This window comes from Barbus barbus (genome assembly GCF_936440315.1).
Source record: "Barbus barbus genome assembly, chromosome: 4".
Lineage (NCBI taxonomy): Eukaryota > Metazoa > Chordata > Actinopteri > Cypriniformes > Cyprinidae > Barbus > Barbus barbus.
This window is the reverse complement of record NC_136732.1, coordinates 16,961,711-16,984,486: the sequence shown is the minus strand read 5'-3', so window position 1 is coordinate 16,984,486 and position 22,776 is coordinate 16,961,711. Positions and strand designations below refer to the sequence as shown.

The window sequence follows — 22,776 nt, the reverse complement described above, 5'->3', positions numbered from 1 at the left end:
GTTATTATTTTGTAATGTTTTTAAATTGTGAATACAAATTACATATTGCTTAAAATTGCACTTATTTTTATGTATGTAAATTAAAAGTACATTCATTTTTGCCATAGGATAAGTGACAATTTAATCAACAAATCATTTTTGTTAAGATGACACTGGACATGGTGAAAGTGATCTTTAAATAACATTAAAACATATTTCTGTAGAATGTGTCATCCTTTATCAACTGTAAGTCTTTTACTTTGAATGATATAATCATGTCTGATAATCCCTTAATTTTTTTAACACAGAACACTGAAGCATTTTTCATGTGTCTAGTTCCGATTGGGGTTTTTTTTTTTTTCCTCCATCAAAATGACTCGCATCTCATGTTTAGATCTATTTGTTATAGTTTGGAGCAGCCACCGTCCCAGAGTGTGAGTCAGAAGGACAGGAGGAAGAGCAGGAGAGGTGGCCTGGCTGCCTGCCTGAACCAAATGATTCCTGCTCCTGCACTATTGTCTATGGAGGGGTGTGGGGAGTAGAGCTGCCACACGCAGTGTTCGTGAAGAGCAGAGACGCGACACACCACAGAAAACGATGGCTATCACTGTCGATTTTTTTACACTTGGAGTATAATATAGAGTTCATAATGTTTCATCAGTCGCACAACAACATATGAGCTGTCATTTATTTGCCACCCGTTTTCCTGTTCTAGATCTAGAGCAGTGGTCGGCAACAGGTGGCCCGTGGCCCAAAAGTGGCCTGCCAGCAATAATATCTGGCCTGCGCCCGTAGCCAGATTATTTTGATAGCGGCTGGTTCTGAAATAGATCTGTCATGACAGCAACAGTTACTCATCAGAGTATGTGAGTGGAGCGCGAGTGGAGCGGTGTGATTTTGACTGAAGCGAGAAGCAGATTTTTTAAAAGTTGGAGCATCGTGGTTTTCACTTGCTCCAAGAGCGCTCCATCATGAGTACAATTCATGCCAACGACCCGTAATATAACTGCATATTTAGCAAGAATTCACATGTTAAACATATTTAGCTAGCTAGATAGAAAAGGATCACTCAAATCAGAAAGCATGTGAAGGCTATATGACTGCAGTGGACATGAGCGGGAAGTTATATTTCTCAAGGAATTTATTTGTTCCTTCGGAATTTTTTAAGATGACAGCTGACTTTTTTTTCTCAGGATTGCGTGATATAAACTCGCAATTGCGAGTTAAAAAGTCATAATTCTGAGATATAAACTCGCAATTTTGAGAACATATCAGTTTTTTTTTCCCCCTCAAAACTGGACTTTAACTTGCAATTCTGACTTCATAACTCGCAGTTTTATATCTCACAATTCTGAGGAAAAAAGGTCAGAATTGCGAGAAAAAAAGTCAGAATTGCGAGTTTATATCTCACAATTCTGTGAATAAAAATAGTCAGATTTGTGAGAAAAAAATTGCAATAACCTTTTTTTTTTTTTTTTTTGGGCTTCCATAGAACTGTGATATTTCAAACATACTGAAATACTTTAGACACGGAGCGATGTTTCTGATATCAGTGAGCACGGAGTGATTATTAAATGCTCAGAGCGCGGAGGGGAATTGTTGACGCTCCATTCCGCTCACATACTCTGAACGGACACACCGCCACACAAATGTAACCGTTCACTACCAGTTACAAAATACATTGTAACAGTCAGTCACAGGCAATTCTGGTTGTATTTTTCATCAATTAATATCTTAAATTATCCTTTGATTGTTTCTAGCCCGCCGTCTAGTGGTGAATTTTTTTTTTGGCCCGATGCCAAACTTACTTGCCCGACCCCTGGTCTAGAGTGCCAGGGCTATTTTCCACCAAACACCATTGGTGTATTTATATCACAGAAGGCCTAGCAGCTGGTTCGTGGACGGTGACAGCCATCGCTGCGTATATATATGTGTGTGTGTGTGTCTTGTTCGGGCACTGTGTTTGCCACGCTTTTGTTTTTCCCATGCCCCTCCTCTGCCAATCATTGTGTGTGATCTGTAGGCAGCTAGAGGTCTGTGGTAATCAGGATCTTCTCTTATTTTACCATATGCTTTTATCTACTCATCCCTCTTCTTTCTTGCTCTCTCAATACCTTTGTTTGTCTGTTTGCATGTTAAGTCAGTAGCATTAATTTCTCTCACATACACTCCACTTCATCTTACTATGTATCTCAACACTCATCTTCCTTGCTCCCGTCCCCTAACCCAAGGATATGTGCACTGGGCAGTGACCGAGTCAAAAGACAAACATGACATAAATCACACACATCACAAATTGGTATGTAATTGTTATCCCTCTTGGTATGTAACTCTTGGTTTGAGTTCTGTAGAGGTTTCACTTTGACTACTGCAGGAAACTCAGAATGACTACATTGATACAGCAGAATAATTTCTTCATTCTCTTAATGAAGCTCTTGGTGATCTTCTGTATGAAAGTTAACCCCAGGAATGTTCTGATGTTTGCCATTTCAAGACAGCACTGACCTGTTGATGCGATCCTGTCTGCTTGTTAAGCTGTGATGTAACGAATGTTTCCGGGTCCAAGCCTCCACTCTGTTTCAGTTGGGAATCTCAACAGCCATTAATAAGGACTTTTTATTTATAGCACACTTTCAATTTAAGCTTTCAAAAACTCAAAATGTACAGAATCTTGGCTTACGGCATCCCAGTCACCGATATTTTTAATGATTCAGAAAAGATGAATCACTCTGTCTGGCCACCAGAAATTTCAGTATGGAGATAAAAGTAAGGATTATGATATTTTGGTGGTATTACAACAGACGTTGAGTATATAATAGCACCGTATCTTGTTTGCTTTTGGCATCTGATAAAGTGCTTGGACCCGGAAATGGTGACGTGATATCAGTCATAGCAAGTGTATCGCTGAGGTATGTTTTCCATCATCTTTGTTGACAGTAGTCTTTTTTGTTATTGGAAAGTTAAGAAGTTTAAAGGGATAATTCAGCAAAAATTGTCGTCATTTATGGCGCTTTTCCACTGCGTGGTACGACTCTGCTCGGCACGGTTCAGAACAGCACGGAACGGCTCAGCTCGGCTCAGTTTATGTTTCCACTGCAGTTTAGTACCGCTTTAGAGTGGGCGGGATTATTCACGTGTCATTATGGTTGCGCCTCCTTTGCTGCCGTGATATACCGTCTCTACTATCGCTCCATTAAGCTCTCGCTGGATCTGCTCCTCGTCTATCAACGAGAGGAACGTCTGTACTTCCTCAACCGACAACGAAACAGACATTTTTTGGTTGTTAAAAGAAAGGTGCGCTCATTCAAAACAGTTGAGTTAGATCCTTCACTAGCTGTGCTGATTTAAATCTAGCGGGTCTGTTGTGTCTCGTACCGCAAGTTCAGGTGGCGAAAAAAATAAAATAAATCAAATGACGCAGGCAGTGACTATTTTCTCCGGCCAATCAGTGATCAGCTGGGTTTACACATCACGTTTTAGTAACGGTACGGCTCGCTTGGAACCTCGGCCGAGGCGGTACTAAAAAAGTACCAGGTACTGTACCCAGTGAAAAAAAGAAAAAGTGAGCTGTACTGAACCGTACCGTGCCATACCATGCAGTGGAAACTTGCCTTTACTCACCCTCAAGTTGTTCCAAACCTGTTCTGAGACTTGTCATAACTAGGGCTGGGTATCGTTCAAAAATTTTCGATATCGATACCGATACCTTGAGTTCGATACCGGTTCCTGAACGATACTTTTTTCTATACCAGTTTTATGAAATCAGTTTTAATAAGATTACATTCTCAAAAATGTAATCTTATTAAAACTGTCTGGAATACCTTTACAGTTCTGTGTGTATATGATAAGACGCTAGTTTTACTCGAATCAAACGGTAAAATGCTCATGAAGTGACTCTCAGAGCAGGTCTGGAGATGTTGTTCATGTGTTTATGTCCTCATTTAGAGAGGCGGCAGACGCTGAAATCACCGCGAGCGTCACGCGAGCTTCAGTCTGTGTATAATAAACAAACAGCGGACTGCTCCGTGCGCTTTCGAAACGCTTTTGCGGAGGTCAAACACTGATCAATCAGCGCCGCGCCGCTTCTAGTCAAACACACCTAGTGCTAAAGGATTATTGGCTCACTGACGGTGATGAGATTAACCCCTTAGGTATCGAAATTTGGGACCGAACGACTAGACGTTTTTCGATACTCGGTGGTATCGAGGCAATTCGGTCGGTGCCTAAAAAGTATCGAACTCGATACCCAGCCCTAGTCATAACAATCGCATATTGCTCTCTTGTTGATTTTGATTGCTTCCATTGTCCTCATTTGTAAGTCTCTTTGGATAAAAGCGTCTGCTAAATGACTAAATATAAATGTAATGTATGAGTTTGAGTTGCTTTATACTGTTGAACATAAAAGACGGTAATTTGAGGAATGTGGGTAACCAAACAGTTGCTAGTCCCCTTGACTTCCATTGTATAGGAAAAAAATTTATCTTCAAAATATCTACTTTTGTGTTCAGCAGAATAAAGAAACTCTTGCCGGTTTAGAAAAACTTAAAGGGGGAGTAAATTTCATTTTTGGGTGAACTGTCCTTTTAACACTGAAACCCAGGACTTTACAGGAACTCAGTGGCACTAAAATGTGCTTGGACACTTTAGCCACACTTAATTGATTCCATTGATTTATATAACACAATAACAAACCAAGTGGCATGCATTAAGGAACATAGCTCACTTAGTAAACGTTTGTTGGGTTTTAAAGCATACAGTGTGATATGTTGCAAATGAGTTTAAAGTAAATTTTACTTGGCTCTAGCTTCATTTTTATTCAGATGTCTCTTAGGTTTGATATTTTGCTTCCAAAATATCATTCAGACATTCAACTGTGGCTAAAATACAGCACATTTGTGGCCACTGTGCATAAGACAAAGAAGTGAATGTGACATTAAAAAGCCCCTTTGCTGTCTTCCCATTTGGTCCTGAGCAGTTTCCACCTTGTGGCAGTAAGGAAGGGAATGTGCTAGATTACTCTCTCTCCTTCTCTTCCATAAGCACACTGACACAACACCAGCTGTCCAGGTCCCCACCCCCAAAAAACCTTGGCTAGCCCATTACCCCACCTTAACTTGGTAACACTTTCCCGCTCTGATCTCTCTGTTGCTTGTTGGTTGTTTCTCTGTTTAAAGGACTGACCTTTTGGTGTCCAGCTGTAGAACATGAAGGTCAGCAGGAGCACAGTCACCTTATAAATAGTTTCATCATCAGCCACCGCTGGCTGACTCCTAGTTATTTGATTTGACATTTCCATTGGTCACTGAGACAGTTCCTAGTGTGGTTATGTCACTTTAAGGTGGTATTTATTTCCAATGTATCAGCATAATAGTTTTTAGGCAAATCTAGAGAGCAGATGCTGTCTTATTTTCACATTTGTCATAGACAGAAGCACATTAGAAACTAGAAATAGGTGTTTATTCACATTTTATTTACAAGGTGGCATGTTTTTGTAACAGCGCCACTGTGAATTTCCCATGCATCAGTAATGCACAATATAAAATGTCAAATTTACTGTGATCTCATTCTCCTAGACTGAATTTCAGGTCAGTCTTAATGAAGCTGTCACAAATACCTACACATTGGAAATCCACTCGCTGCCCTGCACATCTCTGTCCTGTTTTAATTTAATCCGTCCTTCCTCGCCCTCCCTCTCTCACTCCCTGCTATGACCATGTTGATAACATCACTCTCCATCACTCTTTTCTTGTGGGAGTGTATCTGTTTGGACAATATAAAATTCTTTGTTGTTTTTAAAATCATTTTATATGAATTAACTGCCAGTTAGTGGATGTGTAGATGTGTGAATTCACTGTGGTAATGTAGTGGATCAAAGAGACAGTGTGACCAGTAGAAAGCTGTAGAGATTGGCCAGTTTCTTCAGTTTGTGTGACGTTTGACTGTTCTTTTGACAGCCCAGGGTTTAAAAGCCAGGTTCGTATGGACATGTTTTCACTCCACTTGCACTGCTGTTGGATTCTTCGGCGTTGTTGCTCTTCATCGGTCTGTTTTATTTTAGTGCATTCATCTGTTTGTCCCCACAAAACCCACCCGCCTCCCACGTCTGCCTGACACACCATTCATGGGGCCTGTGATTGGCCCCGGGCCACGTTTGACTGATTCTGATTGGCAGATATGAAGGATTAGACTAAACAAAGACAGCTCTCTTCATCAAGTTCTGTTTCTCTTGATCTAATGGTGCTCCAGTTTGGGAAAGTGGAGTTTACCAATGCTATGTAAAGTGCTCCACTCAGCAAGAAGAGGTAATGTGAGGTCAGCTCAACGCACACTCTGTTTAGATGCTCCACCAGTCCTCAGTATGATGAAATGCTGTGTGTTGTTAGCAGAGGATGCTGCAGAGCCACTGCATTGCAGGCCTTTTGGGCTGGGTTTACTGCAGGCGCATCTGCACTGCTGATAAACCAAAGATCCTGGGACTTGCGCTCTTTCGATGCTGTCGTCGAGCTCATGTATCTTCTGATTAATTCTGTTCTACCGTCGGATTTTTCTTTAGAGGTACATGCGAGTCCCTTGCTGCAGTTGGCCTTATGCTGGTTTTGATGTGCGCTCTGTGGTCTCCTCTGCTGACTATAAATACAGAAAAGGAAATGATCGTTATCCCACGGTCTTGTTCCTTTTTTCAATTTGAACGGAAGAACATGCACAGAAGTGTTTGGATGTCCAGAAGCCCAAAGAGGGGATTTTGCACAAGATGAGTATTAGTGCAGCTCCCCATGCTCTAACCATCTGGAGAAAACGTTTCCACGTTCTATCACCACACACACACACACACACACACACACACACACACACACACACACATATATATGCAATTAACCGAAGATTCAGTATAGATTATTTTAACATGTAAAAGGAGAGATTGACCAACGTTCATTTGTATGGCCAATAAGATACTGATTCTTTTTGTTGGGGTATGATAATGGCAAACATGCAGAACTAATTTTTAGTAATTGTTAGTTCTGCTTTTTTTATATAACAATAATGCTAGTTGTTTTGAGATACACACTACTATTCATAAGTTTGTTTTTTATAGCAAGACTTCACTTTTACATTGTTATAGAAAATTTCTATTTCAAATAAATGCTGTTCTTTTTAACTTTCTATTCATCAAAGAGCCTTGTATTACTGTTGCCTCAAACCTATAACGCAGCACAACTAGGGCTGGGTTGAAAATATTGATTTTAATCAATTCTCATTTTAATGAACTGATATCAATTCTTAAATCATAAAAATCAATCCATGCTGTTTTCAGTTGATGCGTGAACAAAAGTCTGTTTTCAAATTGTCAATTTTATTATGAAATTCATTCTCTTCGATCATCTCTTCTTTACAATCAGTTACTGCATAAATTAACCATGAATAAACATCAGATGGTGTGTTGAAGAAAACGTGGCATCTTTATAATCACTTAATCTGTTTCATCATGTATTTTAAAACAGTAATATTTCAGTGCTACTGTTTTTACTGTATTTTTGGTCAAATAAGTGCTGTCTTAGTGAGCATAAGAGACTTCTTTTAAAAACATTTATTGACCCCAAACGTTTGAATGGTAGTGTATATACAAATAAAGTCACAAAGTTTAATTATGCAAAAAGCAGTGCTCAGAAGAAAATGTAGCTTGCAAAAAGTTCTGGTTTAACGTACAGTACTGTAATATCATTGTCGGGCTCTATTGTTTAGAGACCTAAAAAATGGTGTGCTTGATTATTGGTTTATGTAACAGCTAATTTTCATACCCTTTTGTTTAAGGTAAGATGAACTGAGGAAATGGTCTTCTCAAATTTGCCATAGGTTTTCTCATTTCAATCTAATGTAATTGCAACCCAACCCTTGAGAGAGTTAGGGTCTTCTCAGGAGGCCTGTTGCAATAACCCCATTAAATAAATGGAAAAATATGATCAAATCCCTGTAGCAATCTTAACACCAAAGCAAGGAAAAGAAATGGAGTAGCTAATTGAAGCACTACTTAATACAAGCATTATGGTTCTCCAATAACACAGTATTTTGATCAAATTATTATTTTTTTAAATCAGCATCCAAATTGGCCAAACTGTTGAAGGTCGTGGCAAACAATCGGCAGAGCTAATGGAAAGTGGGTGTGTCTTGTGGGGGTGATCACTCCCTCCCTATCCATATAGCTCTAACCTAGTTCTTGCTCCACTCCTCGCCTCTCACACAACACTCATGGCTGCTCCATCTTATGCTCACCCTCTGTAGGTTGTGACATCTGTTTAGATGACCTTGTGCATCACTGCTGTATGCTCGTCCTCATCTCTAACAACATCCTGAGCTCTCTGCTGCCCTCTCCCTCCCAGTATATGCTTACTACTTTACAGACATGACTAACACCGCCGCTTCTTTTTGTTAAAAGTGGTTTAACAAAAGGCTGCATGCTGGTTAATGATTTTTTTTTGTTCATAATGGCCTTTATTTGTGGTGTGTGTGTATGTGTAGATAAGTATTTTTTTCTCTCAATGCACACTTTTATATATAATAAACATAAAAGACATTATATATATTACCCATAGTTATTTTTCTTTACGCTTAGATCAGATTAAAGCTATTTATTTGTCATGACTTCAAGCTTGAATTTTTTCTTATTCTTGCATTTCATATTTTTCTTTCTATACCCTCTGTTTTTCTTTTTTCTTTCTATATCTTTTTTTTTAAATGAAGCATCAGATCAGTATGTAAAATGCAAACGCGCACTCACACGCATGCAGGCCTCTCAATGGTAACCTGAGGCCTCCCTCTCTCTGCACTTTTCTTTTTGTCACTCCATAAATCTATCTATCTACTTCTGACTCCTCGATCTCCTCCTTTCGCTCTCGTTACAGCTACATACTGTATGTTTTTTGTGGTGCCTCTGTTGTCATGATGATGAACTCTCAAAAAGCTTGTGAAAGTTTTTGGTTTTTGTGTATGTAAGCTCTATGTCTGTGCTGTTCCTTCTCCTATAGTTGTTTGTGTATTAATCTCCCTCCCCGAGACGGTTTATATATGTATTTGTGTCATAATACGTATATAACCGACCGTTCCTCCCTCCTTCTTTTGAGACTGAAAGTGAATTAAGTACACTTGAGGTTGGTAGCGTTTACATCCCTTTTCTTTTAGCTGTTACCTCCACTAAAGGCCCCTTTTTATGCTATAGATTAGATGTTAGACTATAGACAGTAGGATGAAGTTGGGTTCAATTAATCCTGTACAGAAACAGATGTGCCTTATTACAGAGCCCAGTGACTTTTCCTCCTCTTGTTCTTTCTATCTATCTCCCTCTGTTCTTCCTCCCTCTCTCTCCCTTCCGCTCCCCATCTGACAAGGAGTTTAAAGGTGTAGCAGATGTTGCTAATTTTGATGACAGCGAGTGAAGATGTTTTGACAGTTGTCTGGCTACCACAAGTACTTGTGACTGAGTGAGTGTGTGTGTGTGTGTGTGAGGAAAGCGCTGCTTATTATTGGAATATTGTGGTCTTTCTTTCCTCTCTTCCTCACATCAGGATAACATTGGGCACCGGCTCCTTCAGAAACATGGCTGGAAGTTGGGTCAAGGCCTGGGCAAAACAATGCAGGGTAAGCTAGCAACCCTCTCTTTCAAACTCAATCTCTCCCACTCTTTCTCTCTCTTGATTTCCACCCAACAGCATCGATGCCGTATGGTTTGATCCGTTGTTAAAATGTTTTCTTTCTTTCTTTTCTGATCTCTCTCTCTCTCTCTATTCTGTTCCAGCACACCCATTTGTATTTCTCATTTGTACCGACATGGATGTCTCTGTGAGGAATGAGTTTGTTTGGACTGTAGTGTTGCTATATACAGTGAATGGGGGAAGACAGGGTGAGATGGATAGAGGAAGGAGTTGGTAGAATGGCATGAGGTGGCATCAGATCAGCATTGAGTGTACTAGCTTTCCTGTGGAGCATTGTGGTCTAGAGAAGATATGGACATGAGATGGGAATTTGAGTTATTTTGTAGTTGAGTACTGCAACGCACAACAATTAGATATTGATTAATTAATCCTCCTTGGCTGCTTGGACTTTTTAATTTTTTATGAAAATGGTTTCATTCAAACGTTTTTTTTTTAGATGCAAAAAAGTAAAACAATAAATAAATTCAAGGTCATTTAAAAAAGGTAATAAAGCCACAACTTAACTGTCCAGTCAAAATTAAGCAACCAAGGGAAATGAATTGGAAATAATTTTGTTAATATGAATAATATTAATCTATGTATCAGCCACAATATTGAACAAACCCAACTATGAAACATTCAGAGTGCAAAAGATTCATACCCACCCAAAAGTTAGTTTTTCTGTTTGCAAGGGGAAAGATTTGCAAAATCACCCCAGTTTAGGAGGTATAAATAAGCTCTAAATAATTCTTTATCTCCAAAAAGTGCATAATTTTATTGTACTCCTGACCATTATTGAACAGCTTAGGAGAGTTAAATTTCATTACAGAATTAAAATTTTAAAATAAATAAGGGATTGATTCAGTAGGAAAAGTTAAACCAATTTGCATTGTCCAGATGGTGTTTCTACTACTTGACTGCTCAGTTACTCATGAACATCCCTGATATGGACAGACATACCCTTATCTTTATGTAGCCCAGGATCAAAGAGAAACCAAAACACAAACTGTCACAAGATCCTCTCGATCGTACCAAATAAAAGCATTCATTCACTTTGTGTTCTTTTGGACTGCCTTTGAGGAAGATCAGCTCTTTCGTTTCTTTCTCCTTCCCTCTGTCCTCTCCCCGTTCCCTCTTTGCTTTCTCCCCTGCACTTGGCTTGTGGCCTGCAGAATGTCAGAGCTGCTATATTAATGCAGTCTTGTTGTCTGCGTTCTGTGGTTGTTTGGTTTGCTTGTGTGTGAGAAAGTTGAATAACATTCATATGAGCCATTCCTCCCTGCAGAAGATCCCTTGTCTTTCATTGCGCAAAGAGCAGAGTTGAAATGTACAGAGTGTAAGATTTAATGTTGACTCTTCTTAAGAAAATTCTAACAGTTTGGCACTTGTGAGCAGAAGTCGCATTATGGGAGTAAGGAAACACCGTTACTTGGAAGGGAGTATCTTTTTTTGGACCAGGACAGAGTAGATGCTTATATTTCCCCGTAGACGCACAGTAAAGTTAGCTTTGTAGACCACTCTGTTTTTGGTCATTACCTCATGCTGATGTAGCCGTTGGCGACCCGAGGTCTATGAAGAAATTGATCAGCGGTTTCTGAGACACACACATCTTATCGTCCCCTCAGGATGCATGTGTGCTGCAGTCACGCTGCAAAGCCTGCAGGAAATAAAGTGCATGAGGAATGAGGAATGCTAACATGCGTCATCCTCTTAGTGCATCAATTTAATAGTAAGTGCAGAATAAAATGTAGTGTATAATAGCCTGAAAGGATGGTTAGATATATGAGCACATTTCAACAGGAGGAGAGATTTGTAATGTCCTACATCTTGATCTTTCTTTTGTTCTTTCCCTTTATTTATCACTACAACTTCGGAGCGTGTAGGAGGTTTTGTTTGTTTGCACAGAAACATGAAAACACCCTCATGTTTCAGTAAATTGATCTGCCCACATGTAAATCAGTACGACCTGTTCTCAACACAAGGTGAAAGACATTTGCCTTTCTGACATGCTGCCTTGTTGAATTGACCTTTACAAATCGTTTTAGCAGAAGGTTTTGATTCAAAGAGAACTTGCTCTGACAGAAATCAATGATAGGAATATGAATGGCTCTCTCTCAGGACCTCTGTTCAAAGTAAACAGTGAAGGTTTGTGTCAGCTAACTTCGGCAAGGTCATTTGGCCCATCAGGTGAGCTTGTGAGTCTCTCCCTAGAGACTGCTTTATTGCACACATGCACACTCTCTAGACACTGCCCTGCAGCCGTTAAGATAGCTCTGCTGTTTAAGTGCTGAAGTCAGCGTTGTGTAAAAGCCCAAGATCTCAATTCAGTACTAGTGCATAAATGGGAAAGGCATCCTGTCTGTTTTTATTGTTCCCAGTGAATGCTTCCCTCAACATCCCATATCAACCATAGTAAGACAAATAACATTAGCAGGATAATTATTCAGCAAGGATGCATTAAATTGATCAAAAGTGACAGTAAAGAAATGTATAATGTTGCACAATATTTCTTTTGAACTTTTTGAACTTCTTGCCAAAGAATTAAAAAAAAAAATTATCAGCTTCCAAAAAACATTTACAGACTCCAAACTTTTGAGTAGATAGTGTGTATACCTTTAGAATATTGATCTATATATATATATATATATATATATATATATATATATATATATATATATCAATTTTTTTTTTTTTTTTTTTTGCTGAAATGGTTTAAGAGGATGTACTTTTCTCAACCTAGGAAACTAGCATTTTTAACATTGCTATATTTTTGCTGCTGATGTTTAAATCAGAGGCACTTTTAAAATATCTCATTTGATTAGTCACAAGTCGCAGTAGAACAAGGTTATTTGCCCATTAGGAAGCTTAATGGGCCAATAAAATTATTCTGATGTTCTCTGTATTGCTTAATTTTATATTGCCAGCACTACTTCACACAGAGACAGCATTTCCCTAAGCAGTGACAGCAGAACGGCAGCTCTCTTTTTGGCCTTTGCTGTAGCAGTTCACACTCCATTGGCTGCTTTCTTAGAACTCACAGTGCTGAGGACCCAGAGGAAGTAGCCATAGCCAGAGGTTGTCATCCCGGCCAAGTCAAGTGTGTGACAGATTAGGAATGTTTCCAGTGCTCACCGGCACCGCCCATCTGTTTTGTAGCTTGGCAAGACACTCAAAAGATCAGAGTTTTGTCCTTTCTTGGTTGCCGTCATCATACTGTTTGTATTTAATACACAGAGCAGACAGGGAGTGACTGAAGTGTAATTGCAGTGGAAGAGATTTTCCAGATCAGATAAAGTCCTAGAGCTTCCAGTGAGCTTGAGGAAGTAGATTAGTTCCATCTTGCAGGGCTTGTGCAAAGCGAGTACACCAAATTATATGCAAATCACTTTTGTGGAAACTGTGGAGAAAAATGAGTCGGAAGAAAGTGAATGGTATATATGTTTGATCCAGTCAAGTGTTCAGGTTGGGAACTATTTGAAAACACATTCTTTTAGTGCTAAGGGCTCTGCTGCATACATGCACAAACCTACACAAACAAACAAACACGTCAGTTCACCCATTCTGGTGCTCATGCCATGGTGTTTGAACCTTATCCTTTTCCTCTTCTCTCTATCTTTTGGACAGAGCCTTGGTACTGAGTGTGCATTTACTGAAATGTCTCCCCAATGATTTGAGTTTCCATTGTATTGACTCTGTTTTTTTACTCTTCTTTCTTTTTTTTTCTTTTTTTACTCTTGTTTTTTTAGGTAAGGTTTGTAGGACCTCCCCCACTGTATGTTTGTGTGTATGTTTGAGTGTGCGTGTGGATGTTTTTCTTGAAATAATACGTAATAACTCTCCCCTTTTACAGTGTAGCCTAACGGCTTCTCTTAGTTCTTCTCTCTACGCTTACAATCACTAAACGCTCTCTGCTCAAAATATCAGCGCTACGATTTGAAACTCATACCAAAATGGAATCAGTAAACATTTTGTAGAAATTATTTAATTATCCACTGTTTTGTTTTTTTCTCTTGATTGTGTTCAGAATTCACCCATGTTAGAATAGTTCTTGTAAATATTAGTTTAATGTATGTTTGGCTGCGAATCGGGGTGTTTTGATTGGCTGAGAACATGAGATGGGGCCCTCTGATTGGCTGTGAATATGATTCTGCCTCTTTCCCATGATTCCCCTGAATGGCTTGCCAGAATGAGCCTCGATCTCCTGCCCATTCTCCCCCTCCTTCCGCCTTCGATCGGTCTATCTGCCTGCGTCCACTTTTGTGAAGTGAATGTACACCTGTGGTACATGTGGGAGTGGAAATTGTATGTGCTGTGTGTGTGCGCGTGTGTGTATGTGTCACCAAAACGAGGGGTGGGGGCTCAGGTGTTTTAGCTTGCAGGGAGAAGTCTTCACACCATCCCACCTGCATCCCACTTCTCCTCTTATAAATGTACTTACTTGTGAAAGCCTCACCTGACCTGACCCATCTCCTTCCCCCTCTCCTGCAGAGCATGCTGGCTGTAGAGACCCAGTCTTGTGAAGCTGAGTTTTAAGCAACGCAGGATACCACAAAACAGATTGCAATTGATTCTCGATAAATGGGGAGATGAAAACAGCTGTGAAAGCGATCTAGTCCTCTAAAGGAGCCTGCTGGCCAATAAGAACGATGCGCTGCTAAAAGCTCGCTCACAGCGTATGCTTCTCATAGCTCGTACAGCTGTGTGATGAAGTATGCATTCGACGGCCTCTCTGTCTCAAACACATTCACGCGGAGACTTGGACCCGCATGGGGGATTTGGAGAAAGGGGGGAGTGGGAAGGAGGGTGCTACTTTTTTGGATTGAGTGATGGTTGATACATTTCTGTTGAAGGACAATCAACAAAGAGAGGGGAAACGAGAGAGCGGACAGCTTTAGGACCGGTTTCAGGTTCTCCTCTGAAAACCTGTGTTTTAGAGGCAAGTCCGAAATTAGTAACTGCGTCCTCCTTGTGGAGGAACCCGAAAGCCTGAAATTATAGTACCAGAAATGAGCAGTCAAGAGGAGGAGAGAAGGAGTGTCAGGGATGGTGAGAGGGTATCCCTGTAATCACCCAGGCCCCAAATTGGTAGGGGGTACACCAAAGCCCCTATCCCCAAACCCGACCCCTAACCCTTTACCCCTTACCCCTGAACGCTCTCTTTGTGCCTCAATCTTCCTGCTTAACCAATTGGTGTTTCTTTTTTGCAGCATTATGATCCTGGCCATGTTGTGCTGATGGTAAACTTAGTGGTAAATGTTATTTTTACCCCGATTGAATTGGTTATTTTATTTTGATTTAATTTATGCTTTCATTTTTTTTGTTTGATTTTACTTCCCCCATTTCTTGTTTTGATATGACTCTCATCATCAGAGCACCAGTGTTTAATAGGCTTCAACTGTCTCTACCTCTCTTTGTATTAGTCTTCATTCTGCTGCCCGTCTCTTAGTGTTCAATATGCATTCTTCTAGAACACTCTCATTCTGTTTGTTTTCAGTTTTTTGGAGGATATTTAGATCCACTTCCCCTTTTTTGTTGCATTGCACCCTTTTCGTCCAGTCTCATTATGTTTTTTTTTTCACTGGAATGCATAATGCTAGTCTTAACCTCACATTGTTCCCAAAGATTGTTGGGAAGGGAAAGGATTGAGATCGTTGACTTGGGGGCCTGATTTTGGGATTCCCACCTACATTTTTATGATAGCGCACTTTCCTGCAAGCTCTGGTGGGGGCTGGAATCCCATCAGGCCCTTATCGTTTCCGCACACACTCCTTTATCACTTCATTACAGGAACAATTATACCACTGGGCTGAAATTCAAGTCTCTCTCTGCCACAAATTAGACAGTGTTAAGCTTCAAAATTGTAATGCGTCTTTTTCTGCTCAAGGGCTAGGAATTAATGCTTTTGCTATCATGCCTCAAAACACTGCTTTCTCAAAATGCATTGCTGATGATTTAATTCCTTTTAATTTAGAGAAATGTGAAATATGTACAATTCTTTTTTGGTAGTTCAGCAGGGTGTGTGAAAAGACTTGCTTATGTTTCACTCAGTTTTCGAAGTTTCTCAGAATTTCTGTTTTGTTGTTAAGATAAAGATAAAAGTTTTTAGTATTATATTGATAACAATATGATTAAATGCTGTAGGAATTAACTGATAGTAAAATTATGGCCAATAATTATTTTCATATTGAAAATTGAATTTTTTTTTAACCTAAAAGTTTTTGTCAGTGTCAAAGTGTATTTAGGAATCACACAACTATAATGTACAGACGGCGCCAATAGCCTTGTGGGCAGCGCGCCAACATATCTCTCTCTCTTTCACTTAACTTCCCATCTCTACACTGTTCAACCATAATAAAGTAAAATAAAAAAAGCCTCTATATATATATATATATATATATATATATATATATATATATATATATATATATATATATATATATATAAAAAAAAAAACGGGTAATGCATGTATTATCTAGAATAAAATTTTACAACATTAAAAGCTAACATCCTTAAATATCTATCTTATCTGAAAAAGAAATCACTTACATCACTTTTATTACACAACTTTTTTTGTTAGTGTATGTGAAGTTCCTAGCCCTTTATTGCGGAAAGTTACTCCTAATGTTATTCGGACATTTTTTCTTGTCTTTTGTCATTAGATTAGCCCAAGGGTATGAACTGATCCTGCTTTTAACTTAAACGACCCCCCCCCCCCCCCCCAAAAAAAAAAATTGTCAAAAAAAGAGGAAGACTGACAGAAAAAAAAAACTGAAATCCAAACAATTGATTGGAGTCTGATTAACTGTGACCATGGTGCTAGCCTGTGCAGCCGCAAATTAGTATGACTTCTGTTCTTGTGCCTTTTCTCCTTTATTTGAGACCCCCACCCTTTCCTGTCTCTGTGTCTGTATGTTTGCCACCCCCACCCCATCCCCACACTCTCCCAGGTAAGTACATCCTTTCCCCAACCCTGCACTGTCACCATGGCAACCTCTGGCCTTTGACGTCACTCTGCTGCTGTAGCTCAGTGCTTGTGTCCTTACTCTCTCTGTTCTCTGTCTTTCTCTCACTCCCTGTCTCTCTTTCTTTCTTTTTCTCTCTCTGCTTCGTTTGGCTGGTTATGAGTGGATTAAGCAATTATGTGTCAATCTTCAATGTAGTTTTGATTGTCTTTTTTTTTTTTTTTTTCATTCTGATTTGTTCATTTTTCTGATGTTACTTTCCTTCTGATCTAGGTCTTTTCACAGCTTGTGTATATAAAACATGACATGCTATGACTATCAGTAAAACCAAGTACTAATTCAGGATATCATATGGGTCACAAACCTTCATTTGCATCTGGGTGTGGCCTGCAGTCAGGTAGGAAAATCAGATGATGAGCAGCTCAGAGAAGGTTCAAACCTAGAAAACCTAAATGGGTGTAAAGAGGAGAATAATATGGAAGGCACACTGTGGATCAAGCAGTGTGCCTTCCATAGTGTCGTCGTAGTGCTGTGAAAAGATACATTAAATGCTGATAACTTCCCCCTCTCTTAAGTAGTCCCTCCAGCAACCCAAATGCCTCCCTGTCATCTGAGTTAAGAACAGGAGTTGGACAGAACACATTGCGAGACATGGCTCAAAATAGAGGAAGGGAGATAACAGAAAAAAGTAAGGAAGTAAGAATGGACGGAAAAAGACCTCCTTAAGCAGGCCACTATAGGGACGCTGCGGAAAATTCTGTGAAAACTTTGGCCCAACCTTGTTTTCTGTCCCGCACTTAGGCAGTTCATTACAAAATAAATTGGCAGCAAACTCAAATGGTAAACGATTAAAACTGTGCTTAGTTACAATCACATCGCAGCACCTGGAATGGCCTTTTAGAGGAGAGCTGCACATGAAGCTGTGAGAATGGCTAGAGTTTGGTTCACTGTAGCTTTCTGGTCTCTTGCACTTGAAGGCAGTCTCTCTAACCCAGCACCCTGTGCTCTAAGCAGGCTGTCCCGCCCCAAATTTTCTCTTGTATTTGAGCAAAAGTCTAACCTCTGTCCCATCTCTCTCTCTGCCTCTCCCCCCAACATCATAGGACGAACTGACCCTGTGCCCATCATCCTCAAATATGACGTCATGGGAATGGGGCGCATGGAAATGGAGGTGAAAAGATTGTTGTTTGTGCTTTCTTTTTTACTGAATGTTAATATTAATGTATGCCCCTCTAACCTTTGTGTGCATGTGGGTGCCCACAGCTGGACTATGCAGAAGATGCCACAGAGAAGCGCCGGGCGCTGGAAGTGGAAAAAGAAGATACAGAGGAACAGCGTCAAAAATACAAGGTGAGATTCTATGACAGCAACATTGTTCATTTGCCCTTTCCTGTCATTCTTAAAGGGGACATCGGAGATAAAATTCACTTTTACATGGTGTTGGCTAGGGCTGAACGATATATCGTTATCGTATCTATATCGAGATATGAACTTTCAAGATATTACTATCGAAAAAAGCAACGATATAGACGATATAGATTTCCCCTCTCCGCGCTCGCCCCGCCCTGCATACAACTCTGGCAGTCACACAACGAACATCAGTTTTACGAGTGCCCTTGAATGCACCGCTGAGGTCCCTATTCGACCGCAAACTTGTATGGTATAGCTCTGGAAATTCCAACACAAAGAGAATCAGCTGTTCATCCATTTTGAGTTCGGCGCTTGTTTGGATGCCCCGTTTCTATTGGCCACGCGGGGAAACGTCACAGAGCGCAGCGGCAAAAGTTGAACTATTTTGAACTTTGACCGCGGCGCGCGCGCAAGCTCGCCGCTGGTGCGCTCCGCTGCGCGTGCGCTTTGGTCGGCGCAGCAACTAACCGCCCTCGCGCAGCGCAAGCCATTGAAATGAATGGGTTTCATAGCGCAGCGCAGCGCATGCCGCGTCCTGTGTGAAAGGGCCTTTACGCCGTACGAGTCGACGTCCACCAGTGAGTTCTTAAAAATAAAACTACACTTTCCAAATTTTTTTGTATTATGATGTTTTTATTTTTCTGAGAAATGCTTGGTTTTCACCGAACCCGTAGTCATATCGTATCGATATCGAGATATCTGGCATGAAAATCGAGATATGAAATTTTGTCCATATCGTTCAGCCCTAGTGTTGGCATATAAACGTCTTAGCAGTGTGTGGACACAACTACCCTACACTGATAAAAATTAATTCACTCCTTTTTTTTTTTCTATCCCCAAAAACCTAGTCTCAATTATCAAGCCATTTTTATTTTCTGAGCAGTATGTCATACTGCTCAGGCCCCGCCCACAACCGCTGATGGACTGTATCGTATTAGCATATCTCCGCTCTCAGCCAGTTGTCCCTGTCCGCCACAACAATGTCTCGTAAGCAATGCAGGAGTTTTGAAGCTGGATGTAAACGTGAACGTAAGGCCGGTTTCACACCGCAAGCGTGAGCCACTGCTGTTGTGATCCTGTACAAACGCTTCCAGTGTGAATACTTTCGCAAGCCTGCAGCTGCAGTGACGATCCGACATCAGAGCCACTGAGGATGCATTAGTTTTGTTTTTTGATGGTAACGCGTCACCAAATAGCCTACACAAAAAAACAGAAGAGAGGGGCGGGGTGAGCATAGCTCATTATCATTTAACGAGACATGCACCGAAACGGGTCGCAGTGAACAGAGCTGTTTTTGACAAGGTAAAAAGGGTGTTGTTTTACATGACCAGTGAGGAATTTTAACAGAAGTATGTTGCAGGCATTTCATGAAGACCCTAAAGAATCATATCAACTTGTGGTAAATGGACATCCGATGTCCCCTTTAAACATTTGTTGGTCAAACTTATGCACATAATTTATCTTTCCTTCCAGTCCTCCCCAATTCCCTCATTTGTCATAGAGTAGCTATGAGTCGTATCTAGTTAAAATTCTGTGAATGTTTGAGATTAATTTGTCACAGTCACTATGCTTGGACAGATACAAAGCTTCTCTTATTCCACTGCAGCTCAACCACATACAAACATACAAAAACATCATTGAGGATAACTGTGGGTAACCTAAGCAAAGTGTATCTCTCTGTAAAGCTGTGTAGTGTTTGAGGATATAAACATGTTAATATGTATGCTGCATTCTTCTCCTCACAAACTCGATTTCTTTTGACAAACTATCCTACATATGCAGTACATAACTCGACATGTTTACAGGGTTCCCACGCTTCTTGAAAGTACTTGAATTTCAGACATATGGGTTCAAGCCCTGGAAAGTACTTGAAAACAAACATAGATGCTTGAAAGTGCTTGAATTAAATTTAAAATTGTTTATGGTGCTATTTCAAAAATTGTCCTATATGTGCTGTCAAAGACAGATTGAAACGGCACTAATGATTGGGGTGGACATGGGGTAGCGCAAAAAAAAAAAACTTGGCGTGTTGATGTGCAGCTTAAAGCCCTGCACAGGACAGTTTTACAGAATGCTATATTTTATAGCAAAATGGATGAGATTGTGGCTGTCATACCCTGTCAAATGCGGCTTTACGGAGCTCAACGGCTCTGAACGGCTGTAGCCCAAGCTGTGATATAAACAAACGCTATTGGCTATTTTAAAAAGGGGCGGTGCTGCTTGATATGTCCCGCCCTGTCGTCCTGTTTCAGTTAAAATGACGTCAACACATAGAATAACGTTGCATGTTTCAAAGCATTTCAGGGGACCTTTAATTGGAAAGCGTTTACAGTTTACAGCAAATAGAAAGTCCTATTTTTTTTCTATATATTTTTTTGTAGATTTGCACATGTACAAGGTTTAAAATGTTCATGAAATATTTTCAAAAAATATTTAAGTTTTAGCAGCTGAATGTTTGAGCCACCTGCATTCCTCTTCTAGGTCAAAGATGAAAAAATGGGATTTACAATAGAAAGTGTTTTACAAAATAATTTTGACTTGTGTATTTATTAATGAGTAATGTCTCTATTGAGAGAATGTGTAAATTTTTTGTTAACCCTAAAACAGGCAAGAGTGAAAAATGTCACTTTCTGGACTTAAGTAAAACATATTCAAAATAATTTTTATAATATTTGATATATTTTGGATTTTATGAGTTCTATCTTCCTGGTCATGTTGCCTGTTTACGGTATTGAAGACTTTGTGAGATTTTTCAGACGTGTTTGATCAGGGTTGGAGCTAAATGCTGCAGGATGGTGGCCCTCTAGAAGCAGGGTTGGACACCCCTGTTCTACCATAAAATTAGCTGTGTGAAACCCTGCAAGAGAAAAATCTAGTTAAAAATGCAAAGATGTAGTCAACTAAATCTTATATTATCCGTTATTCAAAATATCTGTTATCCAAATATTAACATTTGCACAATTTTTAAACTCAAAATAAATAGAAAGGGGAATGTGTACAGGGGCCGTAGAGGCCAGGAAGGCCTATACGGCTCTTCCCGAAGGGCCCGGGCCCTGGAATGCGATTTCTAGAAGGGGGTTCTGCTCTTCTTGACTCGATTGTATAACCCCCATCCACCCCCCACCCCACTTCTCTGAGAGATTTTTTTTATCAAGGGGCTATTTCTGTGACTTCTGTGTATTTTCTGTGCATTTTCTACACCCCTCCCACCCACCATAACCACCAATGGGGAATGCCAAACACCCCACCCCTCATACACACACACCACCCCAGAATTCACAATAATGAAATAATCAGAACTGGGGGCACAATTTACCTTGTGACACCATTCATTGTCAATACTGAGGATAATCCTTTTTTTATACCCTAAACAGGCAACATATCTCAGGAGATACGCATATTTCAAAATGCTATAAAAAACACGAACAACATATGACTTCATTTTCTTTTTCAACATCTCAAGATAATGTTCACAATTAATACTAATAGTTGTATTGCATTTTTTTTTTTTGCTGGAAAAAGTAAGAGTCATTTATGGCTACTTTCTACATTTTCTGAATGTCCAGCCCCATGGGTGGATGTGTTGGCTTTAGGTCAAACTGACAAAATTAGCACAGAAAATTTGAACTGTGAATTTGAAGTGATGTGACCCCCATACTCCAAACAACCTCATCTATGATAATGATAACAGTATTGGATGAGAAATTCTTCCTCGTGCCTCCTACAAGAGACTAAAGTGTATGTATCGTGTGGTACACGTTGCCTGTTTTAGGGTTAACCGGTTTTACGGTGTTATTACATTGAACCACTTTTTATTCATTTAAAAATTTAGAAATTCTTTCAAATTTAAATATTGTACAAGAACTACAGCAAAAACCAGTTTGATGCATATTTTATCAATATTTTAGAAATTGTATTTGAATATTACCAGTATTGATTTCAATGGATTTCATTAAATTCCTTTGAACACGACTGCTCAAAATGGTCTAAATTTATGAAACCTACACATTCAAAACATTATTACTCTGAAATGTTTAATGTAAATGTTAAGTGTAAGTGAAATGTTAAGTACTGTATGGTCTTTCATGACACTACATATGCTATGGTGTGAATTTGGTAGGTGTAAAGCTAACAGCTTTAAAAAGTTATTGAATCCGGTGTTCATGAAAGAGTGGGAACCCTGAGTTTATTTTTCTGTGTCACTAATGCCAAAAATTGTCTATTCTAGTCAGTTTTCCAAGCCCATTCAACCTCAGTCCATTAATATTTCATGATATGTTCTTCTGTATTTTGCAGGATTATGCGGAGAAGGAAAAAGCCATAGCTAAAGCTTTAGAGGAACTGAGGGCCAATTTCTACTGTGAACTGTGTGATAAGCAATACCAGAAACATCAGGAGTTTGACAATCACATCAACTCCTACGATCATGCACACAAGCAGGTATGAGAGATTTGCATCGGCATGACTGTATTTAACAGCTTGAACTTTGAACAAGGAATAATTTTCTTCAAATTCAAAGCTCAATTTGACTTGTGATGCTACATCTCATAACACATTCTTATTCATCGCTGTTTAATCCTACAGAGACTGAAGGAGCTGAAGCAGAGAGAGTTTGCCCGGAATGTGTCCTCTCGTTCCAGGAAGGATTGCAAGAAACAGGAGAAGATGTTGCGGCGGCTTCATGAACTGGCCGAACAGAGGAAACAGCAAGACCAGTAAGTAAAATGGAGTAGAGTTTCTAA

The 22,776-nt window shown here is 39.8% G+C and overlaps 1 protein-coding gene across 5 annotated transcripts in view; it reads left to right on the top strand.

Annotated features, from left to right (window-relative positions):
* Positions 1-22,776, top strand: part of LOC306869164 (G patch domain-containing protein 8-like) — a 44,584-nt gene that overhangs the window by 16,436 nt on the left and 5,372 nt on the right. Inside the window, exons 1-8 of one of the 5 annotated variants that reach the window (XM_079415796.1) lie at positions 9,096-9,122; positions 9,370-9,452; positions 9,537-9,609; positions 14,870-14,911; positions 17,728-17,795; positions 17,888-17,974; positions 22,331-22,474; positions 22,619-22,749. In XM_079415796.1, coding sequence (XP_079271922.1) covers positions 17,769-17,795; positions 17,888-17,974; positions 22,331-22,474; positions 22,619-22,749 — 389 coding nt within the window. In that variant the 5' untranslated portion in view covers positions 9,096-9,122; positions 9,370-9,452; positions 9,537-9,609; positions 14,870-14,911; positions 17,728-17,768. Of the gene's footprint in view, positions 1-5,933; positions 6,022-8,611; positions 9,123-9,369; positions 9,453-9,536; positions 9,610-14,869; positions 14,912-17,727; positions 17,796-17,887; positions 17,975-22,330; positions 22,475-22,618; positions 22,750-22,776 lie in introns of those variants that run through there. The other 4 variants (XM_079415797.1, XM_079415794.1, XM_079415795.1 and 1 more) reach the window with 4 other exon arrangements.